The following is a 15,668-nucleotide window of genomic DNA, read 5'->3' as shown; positions in this document are numbered from 1 at the left end:
GAACAGAACCACCACAAGCATCAAGAACCGAAGGTGATATGTAAAATAAAAAAAATTATATTTAACCCCCAAAATTAAGAACAGCAATGAGCTCAAATGTCACATCTATTCTCAACAGTCCTGGAGAGCGTGTTTGTCATTCTCAGGTAATTATATTCAGAACATTAGAGCTGTAAAAACAGACTCAAATGGCTTAAAATAAAATTCAATATAGCAATAAAAACTAGATCACCTAAAACCTGAGTTCTTCTTGTGTTATGAGTCAGAACTGCTGGTGAATCTCTGAGATTTACACTGAAATTAACATGAACAATAATTACAGCAATCATTGAACAGGGGTTAATATCAAATTCTGCCATCAGTGAAAGGAGTTTTACTGTAATGTGCATGTTTTCTACTGTACACCTGACTTAGTTCGATACCCCTTGTAGAATATTTCGACCTGTCAAACACCCTCCTGCAGCGTCCAAGGTCAGCAAGCAACCTTTCTTCACTCATGCAACACCTCTTTAATTTCCAGAACATCTCAGTAGGACAGCAGTGATCAGGGATGTGTCCCTGTTGTTCCCAGCGGAGGTGGATACTCGGATTCCCTTAACCCTGTCACGGCTCCAGCCACAGCCAGGAGCTTCCATTCGTCAATCCTCAGAAAGGTATTTCACAGTTTAATCCCTCCCGCTGTGATGTGGCCCTCGTCGATTAGGCAGTGCAGGGTGCACTGACTTACAAAGCCGCAGCACCCAATCTCCTCTGGGTACGATGTTTTCCAGTCAGGAAGTTGGCAAATCATGACTTGTTTCGCTCAGATGGCCCCTGGATGCTGTCCACCCACGGACCACCATGATCGCAGCTTTCACAGCGATTAATAACAAGGTTTTATTAACGCCAGTTGTGGGCAGTGCATTATTGCCGTGGGAGTCATGGGTTATGAAAACTGGATTTCTTGCTGGTGGCAGCATAATACGCTGCATTACAAAAAAAGAAATATGCCACAAAAAGACCTTTACGATCAAAGAAAAAAACGTGTTTTATAAGACAATGACAGAAAATGTGGGAGAAATATGGTGTATAGAAACAAAAGTGGGTTTGTTTCCAGTCAGTCTTAAAATAATATTTAGAACATATTATCTTAAAAAGGAATCAAAATCTCATTAGTCCATACTTTTGTGTTACCATGTTGCCTTTGAAGCAATTGAAAGTGTGCCAGGGTCAGTGTTAGCCATCATGCTCGCGAAACAGGGTGAAATCTATTCATCAAACCCAAACAGCAGAATCTGTTTAGATGGACCTTGGACGTCGCACCAGCTTCCATTTCACTGTCACACACCATAAAAAAAACAAAAGCACACAACCTGTTTCCCCAGCATCAGTCTTTCACCGCCACCACTTGAACAATACATGCATTCACGCCAAAACAAGAATCTGCCTGTTGACAGGAGACAAACCGAACCCACATCGCCCACGCCGCTTAAAAGAGAGCACTTTCAACAATTATGTCATTCCTGGACAAACCGCCGCCCTCACGGGGACCACTGGCCTCTCATTTGGCCACATAGCAAACACATATCTGATCGGTATTAAAGGTCCAGCCTTCAGGACACACAGCTTCAAAGAGCGGGCGGAAATGCTGTGCCTTTCCTGTCACTCCCAGTTGGAACCGCATGACGTGACCGAGATGCAATGGGGAGATTTCATAGTCAAATATAAAAAACTGAATCACGATGCAAATCGAAGCCAAGCATTAAGGCAGAGTAATATAGCAGGGGAGCTGTAGTAAGCCTGTAACTAAAGGTTGCAACTTGAACTGAAGTAAGATATTCAGACCACAACCCTTACAATGCAGCTTTTTCCCCAAATCTCTGACTTTTATATAGATTATATATTATTTTTAAATTTTACACATATAATGGATTATTCGTATGAAAACGTTTATAAAAACCTCTTCATATTTTAGCTTTTACGTTCATTATAGTAGGTTTTTTTTTCTAGTATGAGAATATAATAATATGACTTATCAATTAACTGTCTCTGCTTTTCATTATTTACAAAGAAGGATCATTTTTCACAAGTGATTTTCCTTATGCACAGGAGGACTTTAGCAGTCTAAGGTCATTTTCAACTATATTTAGTCAACAATGTTCTGAGTGTTGAACAAACAAAAAAAACATCCTGTTCTTGACGAACAAAGGAAGTTTCTTGTCTTCAGACACTTAAACATTCTCTAAAACCTCATTCCTCTTCATATTGGGCGTCAGTAGATTCCCCCCACCCCACTACATCACAGGCGACATCTGCCCACTTTAAATGATACTTAGATAAAGTAAAAGGAAAGCATGAGAGGACTGTTGTTGAATTATGTTGTGTTCTTAAGCCTCTGATCCATGTGCACTTATGTTTACTCACTGGGCTACTAGGGATCACCTGGAAAGAGAAGAAGAGCAAACATGAGGATCAGGTTACAATATCAGAGGCTGCACGAAGTAAGTAAACCGAGCCGATGTCTTTATTTTGAGTGTGTGTGCCAGCTTGGTGGCGACACTGAACACTTGCCCTTACATGACTTCTTAATCTTTAGTTTCCTGCCCTCCCTCTTTGTATGAGAGAATTCAAACTTGCCAGTGTGAATCCTCCCCCATCTTTTTGCAACCCTCCAACAACCTCATACCTCCTTGCTACAGCTACCGCGGCCCCCTCCTCTCCTGCTGTTTCCACCGAGGCGGTACACAAAACCTCTGCTTGGCACGGTCCCAAGCTCTGGGGCCCACATGCCTCCCAATCTCCAGATTAAATACAGCCAGTCTCTGAAGTCCGTCCAGGGTCTAATAGCTTTTGTTGCTGGGAATAATCCACACATCCTCTCCCACATCCTGGGGGTCCACTTGATTGTCGCGAATCCCTCCTCTTTGTCCCATCTCCATCTCAATCTCCACTTTCATTTTGGTTGACCTTCCTGCCTTCCCATGGTGCAACCATCCACTTAGAAGCTGGACCATGACAGGACAAACCGCCCACATGGAGCCCAGATGGACGGCGCACTGTCGACAGTTGTGTTTAAATAGTCATTATCACAGCATTTTATCGAATACCGACAAGGAATTTGGATTCACAGAAGGAAAACAAAGACGTTTGGCAGCCGGAGCAGAACAGCCAAGTATGGAGAGGGATTTCCCCTGAACGAGGAAGTTAATTAAAGCTAACTATCAAGCCAAACAGGGATTAGAGACTGACATGTGCACACTGACACATTCAGGAAAAAGCCATCAATCCATTTCTTGCACCCAACATGTTTAGCGAGAAGTAAAAGTACATGACACAAGACTTATTTTAACCAGGAAAATGGCGGGAAACCAAACTTTTTCACCCCTTAATGAGGAACCCAAACACGACCAAACACATATAAAAAAATAAAGGTGATGGAAATCATATAGTTGCTTCAGAAACTGTGATGATGCTTAGCCTTTGTAGCGAATCAATTGTCATTCAAGTATGTTATTAATATTTAAAACTACATAAAATATGATGTATTTAAAAGAAAAGCAAATAAAAAAATATATGAAAACCTCAGATGAGAAGTGAATAATAAAAGGAATATGGTACTTCCAAATATATTTATTACATTTTCCAAGAGCGGTTACATTTAATCATTGTAAGGTAATTTCATTTTTAAATCTGCTATTTTCAGTTGTGTAATGTTGAATATTGCAATGCCCAAATAAAAATAAATAAATTGTCCTATAAATGGATAAAGTGGCTGAGCTCAGTAAGGGAACATTTGGCAATTGACCGTCAAATCAATTGATCATCCATCCACTTTCTCCTGCTTGTAAGAGGTCAGGTCACAGCAGCAAGTGAAGCGACCTCGACCTTCCTCTCTCCAGAAATCCTCCTCAATACAGAGGTGTTCCTCGGTCAGTGGCCTGGACCTCCTCCCAGCTGGAAATTCCCAGAACACCTCACCTAGGAGGTGCCTCTTGAAGCTGACAAGTATCAGCTTCTACCCGTCTCAAAGTCCTGAGACTGTGCAGACATTATACTAGCGGTCATCATACATTCTTAAACCTTCTGCTAAATCAAGTATGTGGCGTAGTTTGTCCCAAAACAGTCCCAGACTCGGACCCTTTGTCAAGCTCTCCATCAAAATATCTTTAGCTACAACTACTTTGGCTATGGAGGTTGCCATTCACAGAATAAATATTCACTCATGAGCTCATATCCTGTCTGGAGCACTTTCTCCACCAAAGAGGAAAGACAGACGTGGAGGAGACTGCGGTCGCTGAGTGCAGACAGCAGCGTACCTTATCAAATTAATTCTAAAAAAAGGGATGGATATATTTGGTCACCATGATTGTTTCATTGTTCAATTTTCACTTCCGATTCATAGCTCCAGGTCGGACTTTTCCGTCATCCATATGAGCCCTGTGTTTTGCTGTATGAAATAACATTTCCAGACCTGCTGGAAGAACGCTCACGGCCAGACTGAAGTGCAATTGGCCACAAAAAAAAAAAAAAAAAAAAAAAAAAGAAGAAGAAGAAGAAGAAAAAGGCGGTGCGGCTGGTGATTGAGGCCTAACAAGTCTGAGAGATGCTATCAAAAGAAAGAAAGCACCATTGAGTGGTTGAAAAACAGAAGCAGCAGAATGCGTATTTTCCTCAGGATAGATGACTGTAAAGGAGAGTTTTAAAAGAATAAAAAGGCAATTCATATGGAAGTGGAAGAGGAGGTCAGTGGAGAAGGAGAGTGAATGTATGGAGGAGGATTATATTATTATTATATTATAGTTTACTGGACATTAACTCGCTGTTCCGTACTGTCTTGCTCCCACACCTTTGCCTTCAGACCTCAGGTTAACCTGCACGCAAACATATCAATAAACTTCTAAATAGCAGAGAATCACGGGGAACACAAACCGTTCACAGTATAATGAGGCTTATACTGTGAACTTACTGGCAAACTATAATGAGGCGAGGATTAAACACAGAGGATGATTTGAAGTAGACATTGATAGGAGTTTGAAAATATATTGTTGCTCACAAATGAGCTTTCATAAAATGTCAGAAAAATAATGACATATCTGAGTTTTTTTTTGGCAGACATTAAACAGGGATCAAATAGGTTCAAATGAATTCAGGTTTTATAACAAGGTATCTTAGAAATGATGCTTTGAAGACATCCGAGGTCGTCTTCTGAACTGAGATGTTGTGATGGAGAACATTTTCTCTTTGCTGTTCCAATTTCAGCAGGCTAAAGGTTAATACCGTTCACATACTGAGAGACTTGCTGGCATCATAATGCACAATCAAAAGTGATTTAACAAGCAGCGGCCAGTGGGCAATGTCAAGAACAAGACCGCGGCTCCCTTGTATGCAACTTGGCCCACAAGTATTAGGACGTGAGCTCTACAAAGACACACCGACAGTATGAACGCCGCACTTAAATGTAAACCACAATGTAGCCCAGCAGATAGGTGCACCGCCATAAAATAACCCACAACTTTCCCATGTTTTCCATGGCTCATGCACACATCACAATGGAGTCGATTGAGCTCCTCAGATTAATTCCATATGATCATAATTCAAGCAAATCTCCGCCGTGATTGAGACTGACTGGGATCGTCATTTTAAAGAAGAGGCCAACCCACAAAACAAGAGAGCAAGATTAAAAACAGGGAGTTCCCCGCACCATTCATCACCACTAAGTTGCTCCGCACTGATTATCACATGTTGAATATTGGGCTGATAAAAAGAGGAAAATAGAGGCAGACAAAAAGCGCAGTCAGGTCTGCTCTGCAGAGGTGGATGTCTGGACTAAATTTGGCATCTTAGAAGCGACTTGAACACGCAACAGAAGGGAAAGCGATCTGTTTAAAGGACTTGATGTCCTCACAGTGATGATGAACATGCACACAGACTGAAAACACTTCACTGTCTTCTTTTCATCATCTCAACATCAGCAGCTGTTCACCCTATAATAAGAGCAAACAAGGATAGCTGGGGCGCGCAAAATGTATTCTTCAAAGCTACATTCCAAATCCTGACACTTCGTGAAATAGCATAGAATTACAGTTCTGCTCATCATGGATCATATCCAGTTAGCAACGTCGTAAAAACATGGCATGAAAACGGACAATCGGGTAGCTGCAGTATGTGCTCTGATTTGTTTGGTTAGCTTGACACCACTCACAAGTAAAGCTAGTCTAGTAACAAACGGTTTCGTAAAGAGTCCTGGTTAAGGTGAGCCATTTGTTTTGCTACAGGTGAGAGGCTGGGGAAAGCATCATGTCAATGAGGAGTCCTCACAAAAATAGAGAAAAAAAAACGTGTGTGTGTCTGGTTGATCCTTACTTGTGGATACCTTATGCCTTTGTGGGGACCAGCTGGCACGACCCCACAAATCCAAGCCAGAGTTTGAGGGTGAAGACAGATAATTTTAGCCATTTGTTTTGGATGTGTGTGTGTGTGTATGTGTGTGCATGAACTTGTATCTATACCTCTTGTGACCAATTCTAGGAAACACACCTCCTTGTATGGACCATTTGCTGGTTTCCAGGATGTTAAGCCTCAAGTTGAGGATTAAAACTTTAAAATAAGTGGGTCATTATAATGGTATATAAGTGTGATTTAGTACGGCTAGGTTCAGGGTGAGAACCTGGGGAAAGCATTATATCAATGCAATGTCCCCACAAAACATAACATGGGTGTGTGTGTGTAAGTGTGTGTAAGTGTTTGCAACGTCACACTCCACTACAACAAGTATGAAACTCAAGTAAAATATGGACATAGCCACTTACAAACCAATTTAATGAAGCCTTACCTGGCCATTCCCAGGCTGGAGAACCCTGCAGGAACGACGAGAACATCGAGACGGGAGAAGGGATGGACCCCTAGAACCTCAAAGGCTGCTTCCAAGCATTTTGGCAGAAGAGACAAGATTCCAATCTGTGAAATATTCAGCATATATATATATATAAAATATATATTTTTATATATAAAGACTTATAATTATATAAAGACTTGAGCAGGAATTGAGAGAAACCCCTAAAAATGCATTTGATGTTTATTTTAGTTTCACTTTTCCCCCACATTCAAGAAACTAAGATGAACTACATTCCTTTGTATAACTATCACTCAACTATATCATTTATATTCTGTTACAACTGCATGTCCAGTGTAATACATTGATATTTGTTTGATCATAACACAATTTGTTATTCATTTTGAAGATAAAACCATACACTGATTTGCAAATGGGATTTTGTGATGAAAAGAAGAGGAAAAAAAAAAAATCACTTTTCTGTTGCCTATGTGCAAGGGTGCCAGGAGAAGCAGTTTCTAACCAGAGAGGCGGGGAAACCTCCCCAGGGACCCACAAACTGTTTAGAGCATGTGTCAAACTCGAGTCATTTCAAGTCATAAAAGCTTGAAATATGCATTGTCAAGATAAAAGATGCAAAAACCGATGTATACTTTCTCTGTGTCATTGTGTTCACAAGGAATCGGTGGTGAAGGAGTACAATGAATTGGATTTTGATACAAACCAGCGATGCTTCATGCTAAAATCGGCCTGCAATAATCAACATGGAGACTGATATTGCGCTTTGTTTGGATCCTTATTCCCTCTGATGGACTTCTCCTGCTTCTCATTAGGAATGTGTTTAAAACCCTTTCGTGCAATCGTTTCACACCCTGGTAAAGAGAAAGCTAAAGGTGCGTCAACACATCTAATGAGATTTCAAAGTTAGTTTAAGGAAACTTAAGTGTCTACTCTGGAGATAATAAATGTTGTCATAGAGACACTAACTGATAGTTACAGCTTTTCAATTACGCAGAATATAATTATCTCGTGAGGAAAGACAGAAACTCCACCTGGGCTTTGTGCAGCAGGCTGTCTGGGGCAAACACACGGTGTGGAATCACCTGCTGGGACCTCACAGAGCTCTCAGCGACTCGGCAAGGGTAGTCGCCATGGGAACAAGGAATGCTGTCATCCACTACGGCTGAGCAATGTGAAGTCTTCTCCTCCAGGGAAGGGTGAGATGACAAGGGGGGCGAGCGGGAGGTCTGGTGTCCCCTGTTAAAGATAAACATGGGAAATACAAGGATTAGCAGGATGAAATGGATTTTCATGGTGAAGGGTTGTTTCACCAAAGGGTTTGGGGGGTTGAAGATATACTTGAAAACAAGTAGACTGCCATCTTCCAGTGGATGTGAGAAGATCTCGCATTTTGATTTTGATAGATGAGCAAAAAAGAAGGGGCCCAGAGGAGGAAGGTTAGCTGGAGGCATAAGGAGGCAGTTTCCAGGCTGAGACCCGAGGGACTGGTTAGGTATCAGTCCGAGGCGAAGTGCTGAAGGCAGTGACTTTAGTCCGACTCTGCATGTGTGCTGAGTACCGTGGCAGTGAGAAATCCTGCCGCTGTGGCACCCAGCAGCATGGAAAGAGCAGTCAAATCCTTGGCCAAGACATGATCCATAAGAGGTCTGCAGGGAAAACTGAGGAAGGGCCCTCAGAAAGGCTGAAAGGATGGATGAATGATGTTAGGGGCCAAACTATGGATAGTGTGTCCCTCTGTGACGTCAGACTATATATATATATATATATATATATATATATTTAATAAAAAAAAGAGAATAAAAATCATGAAAGATGTGATAAGAAGAGCTTTTTTAAAATCACAGCTTAAAACGCAGAAATTCAGATCAGATAACTTAACATCCTGTGTGGAAATGAAAACAGTGGAAATATGGAATATGTACGTGACGTAAGCAGCCCAGAGTTTTCCCTCATAATACTGAGGTTCTTGACGTGCAATCTCGTCGACTATAAATTCAATATCCAGCACAGGCTTTATCCACAGAGTCAGGACTGTTCCTATGAGTTCGCATGGCTTCCAAGTTTCCTTTGAGCCAATGACAGAAAATAAAGGCTTCCCTTGTAGCGGGAGATTCCAGGGTCTGTCAGCTGGACTGCTGCAGGAGCAACACCAAGAGGAGGAGGAGGAGGAGGAGGATTACTGGAAACTCCTGGCAGTCCAGCTCGACTTCTGAGCAGACGGGACCCTGACCCTGCCCTGCCCAAAGCAAGTGGGCCTCAGCTACATCCTGTAGCTATAAAATCTGAGGCTGCCCTTCTTTTCTGGCCGACTTTCTCCTGACTCTTAACTATTTACATGCTCGCTGAGACGCAGAGAAATCGTTTTTCTTCTTGTTGTTAGAGAAAGCAGGAAGATATTAACTTTAAAGTGACTTCAGTAAGTGTCATTTTCACACAACACGATGTCACACACGTCTGCGGTCACTTTGTTGTAACTCCTCAAGTTGCCAGCAGAAATATTGACAGACTTTGGATCATTGATAGAATGAAGGAATGAGAAACACTGCACCCTTGTGTTGAGCAGTCATATTTCATTGATCCTATTGTGTGTTGGGTTGCTAGAGCAATGGTGGAGTGGCTGGTGCTGTGCCGCACAGCATGAAGGCCCAGATCTACTCACTGCCAACTGTGGGTCCCCTCAGTGTGGAGGCTATATGTTCCCCACTTGTCTCCCCAGATTACTGAAAGTCTAGTACAAAGGAAAAAAAAGACATATTTAGTCGAGGCACTGGGTCTTGTCGTGATGTAATAGAGTGTGATTTGAATATGGTTGAAAGTTACCATATGGTGTCAAACTTCGGACTTCCCACTTCCCACTTATTTAAGACAGGGACGTTCATATTATATTGTTTTTGAATTCTGCTCAACAATTTTGAGATGACTGATGCCTGGTCAAGTCAGGATATCGTGTTTGTAGATTAGCAGTAACTAGTCAAGAAAGGCGACATGAATGCATGGACCGATATGTTCACTATTGTGTAGCACTATTCCACTTGATATAGTATCTCTCTTGGCCATGCTTCTTTGCAGGAACTTACTTAACTGCTCTTTATAAAAACTCAATAATGCAGATCTAAATCAGGTCCATGGTCTGTGCAACAATCGATCTAATGTTGTGGCTTCTCACAAAAAGGCCTGTACTAGTCCCAGCACAGTGACCAAGAGCCTTGAGGCTTTAAGAGCTGCCCACTAGAGTTATCAAGAAGCTCCTGGGGGATCTTCAACCTCATGTTCAGGTGAATTGAAGTTATCAGGATGTCAAGTCATGACCAACTCATCGACACCTCCGAACAACAACAACTAGCATGTGGTTGAAAGTGTGGTACTGTTACATTTTGTGTGTCTGTGGGTGCATAATAACTTCTGTTTTAGTCAGTCAGGCGGGACACCAGCTCATTGCTGTCACCTTAACTTAACCCGCACTAGTTTTTGGAAGGCCAAGGGAAATCTCTCTTCGGAATGTGGAAGGGCCAGACCCGGGTTAATCACGTCTGGAAAGTAGGTGAACACAGGAAAATAATAAAATACCTGCCAGGCTGCAGCGTGGAGACCTTTACTTCTCCTCTGGTGGAATTTCCAAGTGTGGACAAAGCACTGGTCTCAGCTCCAAAGTTTTCCCCCGTTCCGCAGTGCAACCGGTTCCCCGACTCTTTTTCCAAAGTTGGGGAATTTTCGTCGGTTACTTGGCGCCAGTGGCCCACAGCCAGGGCGAAGGTGGAGGCGGGCATGGGCATGGTGACATAGTAATTCCAGATGAGACAATCTGAAGTGAGAAGAAAAACCCTCAAGATGCAACACAAATTTCCTTCAGTCTCTTAATGCGGCCAGAGGGAGCAGGAGTCTGCTCCAGGTACTTGATGCAGGGGACAAACAACTCACACACACTGAAATCCGGGCCCGACAACATGCATTTTCTCAGTTAAATAACATATTTGATGAATGTTGCCTTCAACGTTTAAAAAGGGTTTTCAAGACAGATGCAAATCTCTTCAACTCCTCACCCGAGTCCTCTGTCGGTTTCACCGCCTCCTCTCCACTCATCAGAACCACACAGTCACTGGGGGCCCGAACGATCGCCTGCCACGTTGACATGGCAACAGGTGGCTCCTGGCAGGGGAAGAGGGCCCGGTTGTTGATGGGCGAGCCGGCAGTGTAAACGCATGCCCTGGAAGGGTAAACAACAGGAAACTAAAAACAACCTTCATTTGAATTCTCAAAGGACCAGCCAAAAACACACACAAGAAAAAGCCAGAGGGGAGAATCTCAGACTGAATAAATTGTTTTAAGCTACAATTGCTCTTAAATGTGAGGCATTTGCAGACGTGCACCCACCTGTCGTCCTGATCCCGGGTCCACCTTACAGAGCCACCTTCAGGCCTCGTCTCATAAAAGACCCTGAGCACCCTGGGGAAGTCTTGCGAGGATGAGACGTGCCTCTTCCTCACCTGAAGGCTCCAGCGGTTTGTATGGAACCGCAGTGAGCTGTCGCCTTGAACCCCAGGCGCTCGGCTGCAGAGAGAAAACATTTGGTGCTGCTGTCTCCACCGAGTGGAGGGCATGGAGAGGATGTTCTGAACCAGAGTAGCATTCTGGGTCAAAGACGAGACCCCTGCCTTTTCAGATCCGATGTCAGACACATGAGAAACGTCCACTTCTTCCACCTTTGACACAGCCAGGTCACAGCAGTCCAGCACTAAGGTGAAATCTCCGTCATTAGAGAGTTCCCACGAGCGTGAGAGCTTCTCCATGTCATCGTGCTTCTTCACAGATCCTTCCCTGGATTCAACCTCTGGATCCATAGATGCTGAACTGGATTCCGAGCAGGTTTTCTCACGCACATCTTTCTCGGTTGATCCAGAGCAAGGGTCCAGAAACAGAACAATGCTGCCACTGATGACCTTCCTTTCAAAGCAGACGGTCAGGTCCAGAACGTAGTGCTTCACCAGGATGTGGTTGGTGTTAGCACAGAGTGGAAGGTCATCCGTGTCAGGATTCAAGTCACTCTCCGAATCCATGTCTCACAAACGGTGCTCGATATTTAAAAGTGTGGGGGGGCCTAGCAGACAAATGAACAGGTAAATCAAACAACATATATTTTAGGGCTGTCAGTATTATTATAGTATATTTAATCTCAATTAAGAACACTCGAGCCGAAGTACAATAAATCACAAAACAATGACACATTTTGGATCCGTTCTAAATAATACTGAAAGGAAGGAAGATTTTATAAAGACTTAAATTCTTACAATATTACTTTTAGTATGTTTTTGAGCCTGTTCAGGTTATTCAAAACAATGCTCTTGTCAGTATACGTTATGTTAGGTTATAAACAAATGTAGTAAACAAGATGTAGTCAAGAGATATTCTGGGAATCACTACATTTTCAAGCGCCCATTGTCAAAATCAGAAACTGGCAGCAATATGCATGTACACATTTTTCAGTTTTCAATCATAAATTTTGGTCAACCACATTTTGATAAAAAAATAAAAAGACGAACTGTTTTGAAATGAACAAGTCATGACACAAGGAAAACAACTGATCAAAGTTATCCTACTATGAGAGAGATTACAGAGAAAGAAGTGATTTGTTACCGATATTTCTTCTGAAATTAATAAAAGAATACAGGTAGAAGAATAAATATAGAACTAGTTTGAACATTTTTCTCTAATATGTTTTATTAAGTTTTAAGGCATCTTGCAATTATTTAGTGTCCGAATAAGAAACAATTTGGTTTCTTTGTCAGTGAGACACGGTTAACCCCGCATGTTTAATTCATGATGCTAATGTCACAAAACGAACTTGACTTCACGCTTAACTGCAAAATACGGCTGCTAAAGAAAGCCTTACTTCCTTGAAATAAACGCGACAATACTCTTTAGACTGCTGGAATGGATGCAGACGTTTTACGCAGATTTGAAAGTCACATTTTCATAAAAACGCTGAAGTTCGCTGACTTCTCACACAGCCGTGAAGTGACAAGGTTTGACTCAACATCAAACACCAGCTTCTGTTTCCGTCTGTCAATCGAGACGAAGCATTCTGGCTTCTTTTTTCCACCCAGGGAGATTCAAGGGAAAACAGCAAACAGTACCCGACAACGAGTAAACAGCTATTTATTTATATAACATACCCCTGTGCATCTTTCAACCATTCGCGCTGAGACTGAGGAAGCACGTGGCACACGATGATGTCGTCATCAAGTAGGCGACGAGTTGTAGTTTTCATTCCGGGGCTCCGTCTGCTCCGCCTTTTTGTTTTATAAATACGCCAAATAAACATTCAGACATAAAAAATTGACGCTTATATGAATGCAAAGGTGTTCTAAAGTGAAGGGGAACTAAAATGGAAGACTTTTTTAAAAATCCATCATTGAAAGCAACTACAGTTAGATTTACAGAAACCATTAAAGTTAAAAAAAAAAAAAAAAAGCATTTCCCTATCCCAAGAAACATCCTGCTCACCTGAGGCAACCGTTTCAGTCCAAATGTGTGACACCTTCAGCTGGATTGAAACCCTCTCAAATAAATATGACATGACGACGAATCAATGCAATAAAGTTGTAAAATCAAAGAAATTCGACAGTTTGAGGGTTTTTTTTAGTCATTTATTACAATACTTTGGGGCAACAGTGGTACAAAAACAATAACTTAGAGACCCATTTCTGCAACAGTGCTCAAATGTTTTCGATGAAATCTGTCTTCTATCAAAAACACTGTGGTGTCATTTGGCCAAACAAGGAATGCTCACTCTAAGTAAACATGTGTCCAAAGAAGGTCAGAAGTATCTCAAGTAAATAGCAGGGAATTTGCATTATTATACACAGAAATGACTGGACATCATCGTAGACATCTATACTGACTCATTGTTATTGCAATTTATAGAAAACAAAAAAAAGCATTTTCAAAATAGAGCCCATCCATCTTTGATATATATATTTTTTTTTCTATATTATCTCTATGTACAAATGTGACTTTTGACAAGGCTAAAATCTATTGCTTGTGAAACATTGGAGAACTCTTCATAATTTAACAATGATGCTACCCAGTCCTGTGCAGCTCACCAGCAGTACAGCTGTTATAAGGAGGTGTCTATCGTATCCAGTGTACAATCCTCCAGCTCGTAATAGGTAGTTGGGATTTCAGTGGTTCAAAACATGTATCATCACTGACTCAAAGCACCTTTCTTGAGCTCCACAGACAATTGGCACTCACGTCGGCCCGAGCCAGCTAGGACCTGAAAGAAAACTCCAGTTTTCTTCGAAGTGAAGTTCAAGGAAACGCAGCATTTTCAGGGGTTGTGATCATGTGAGGATTGCAGCGCTTCAAGGCTTGGTGAGATCACTGTACCTCTCGTGCAGTTGTTAAAACCCTGACTGTCTATTTGGTGGCCGAAAAGTACCAGTTTCTCTAACCAGGAGAAGTACCATGTCACCCCTCTGCAGCTTCAGCCTTCTTGTGCCGTCTCAAGCGTTCTCTTCCTGATTTCTGCGGAAACTCAGGCGTTTGAAGGAATCCCTGTGAAAACAGAGGGAAGTTGACGTGCGGAGAAATTCCAAAGAACAAATCCGGTAAAACAACCAAATTGTTGAAGAATCCGTTGCACTAATATTATTCATTACACATTCATTCATTCATTACACTCCTACTGACCACTTCACATCCCTCTCAAGAAAGACTTGTGAAAATCTTGAAAACACATTTCATATTTTTCTCATGTTTTTTGTTTCTTTGTTTTTAATTCAAACATACTTTTTGTAATATTAAAAGACACCCTTAATTCAGTACTGTCTATTGACTTTGATTGAATACCTTTTGAAATATATATTTTTAATTTTGTACCTCACACATCTTCCCTGGAGCTATACGATATGATCAATAAAAACAATAACAGTATACAATTAAAATACATATTATTCTCAAGGTTGATTTTGTACTCTACCTCATTACTGCATTATGTCATTTTCATTGTTTTATTTATCTATTGTTTTATCATTGAATAAAATCTCTCAAAATATTTTTAAGAACACTTAGTTTCAGAGGTGAAGTTGAATGGCATGTATAAACTCTCACAATAATGTTTGTTTTTCTTTTTTTTTTACTCTTTTTGTATTATTTAGGGGGGTTTTTTATTCTGTATTTCAACCAGTTCTTTTTTGATATTTGTAATAATCATTGATCTATTTTTTTTGTTTTGCCCCTAAGCCTCATGGTAATCTTCTTCCTCTTAATCTTTTTTAAATATATTTGAAAATATTCCCCTTATATCATAAAAATACCCTTTTCATGTTTTTTCCACTCCTGTAAGGTTCACCTGCATCTACAATGAAAATATTGATTGTATTTTTTAATGCAGCATCATGAGTAAGTTAATTGGCTAAATGTATATGTGTATTGTTATAAGTCGTATTGGTATTAGTAGTTGTAGTATTAGTAGCAGTGCTTGTGCACTGTTCAATTACGACAAAGTCAGTGAAGGAAACACTATCGCTCTCTGCACAAAACCTACAAAGTCAACTGGACATTAGCTATTCAAAATCTTTATGAACAAATTTCCTTCTCGATCAATTGACCTCAATCCCCGCAAAACTCCCGATGGTGGCTTTCACCAACAGTTTTATTCTTCAATGTAGCCCATCTCTTAAAATGTAAGAATCATTGGCTCTGTCTCCACAGCATGGCGTGTTGTAATAAATATAACACCTGGATATCAACTCAACACGCGCCCTCCTTCTTTGGTTCTGCTGCTGTGTGACACTCGTGAAGCATCAATATCTGTAGAGGTGACACGGTCAGCGCG

General features: G+C 41.3%; 2 protein-coding genes across 10 annotated transcripts in view; both read right to left on the bottom strand.

The window, feature by feature from the left end:
* Positions 1–13,059, bottom strand: part of aopep (aminopeptidase O (putative)) — an 84,940-nt gene extending 71,881 nt beyond the window's left edge. For 6 of the 8 annotated variants that reach the window (XR_008415506.1, XM_053869561.1, XM_053869563.1 and 3 more), the window contains exons 1-6: positions 13,003–13,059; positions 11,204–11,927; positions 10,873–11,036; positions 10,400–10,634; positions 7,864–8,068; positions 6,812–6,936 (exon numbers count right to left, since the gene is read on the bottom strand). Coding sequence is in view for 7 of the 8 variants with exons in the window: in XM_053869561.1 (XP_053725536.1) it covers positions 6,812–6,936; positions 7,864–8,068; positions 10,400–10,634; positions 10,873–11,036; positions 11,204–11,886 (1,412 nt within the window). In the remaining variant the exon portion in view is untranslated. Of the gene's footprint in view, positions 1–6,811; positions 6,937–7,863; positions 8,069–10,399; positions 10,635–10,872; positions 11,037–11,203; positions 12,120–13,002 lie in introns of those variants that run through there. The other 2 variants (XM_053869567.1, XM_053869562.1) reach the window with 2 other exon arrangements.
* Positions 13,060–13,297: 238 nt separating this feature from the next.
* Positions 13,298–15,668, bottom strand: part of dock8 (dedicator of cytokinesis 8) — a 52,655-nt gene continuing 50,284 nt past the window's right edge. For both annotated transcript variants that reach the window (XM_053871900.1, XM_053871901.1), the window contains one exon: positions 13,298–14,386. In XM_053871900.1, the coding sequence (XP_053727875.1) occupies positions 14,335–14,386 (52 nt within the window). In that variant the 3' untranslated portion in view covers positions 13,298–14,334. The remainder of the gene's footprint in view (positions 14,387–15,668) is intronic.

The sequence above is a fragment of the Synchiropus splendidus genome, chromosome 7, assembly GCF_027744825.2.
Source record: "Synchiropus splendidus isolate RoL2022-P1 chromosome 7, RoL_Sspl_1.0, whole genome shotgun sequence".
Lineage (NCBI taxonomy): Eukaryota > Metazoa > Chordata > Actinopteri > Syngnathiformes > Callionymidae > Synchiropus > Synchiropus splendidus.
Note: the sequence above shows the minus strand (reverse complement) of the source record. Positions and strands in the feature narration are given on the sequence as shown.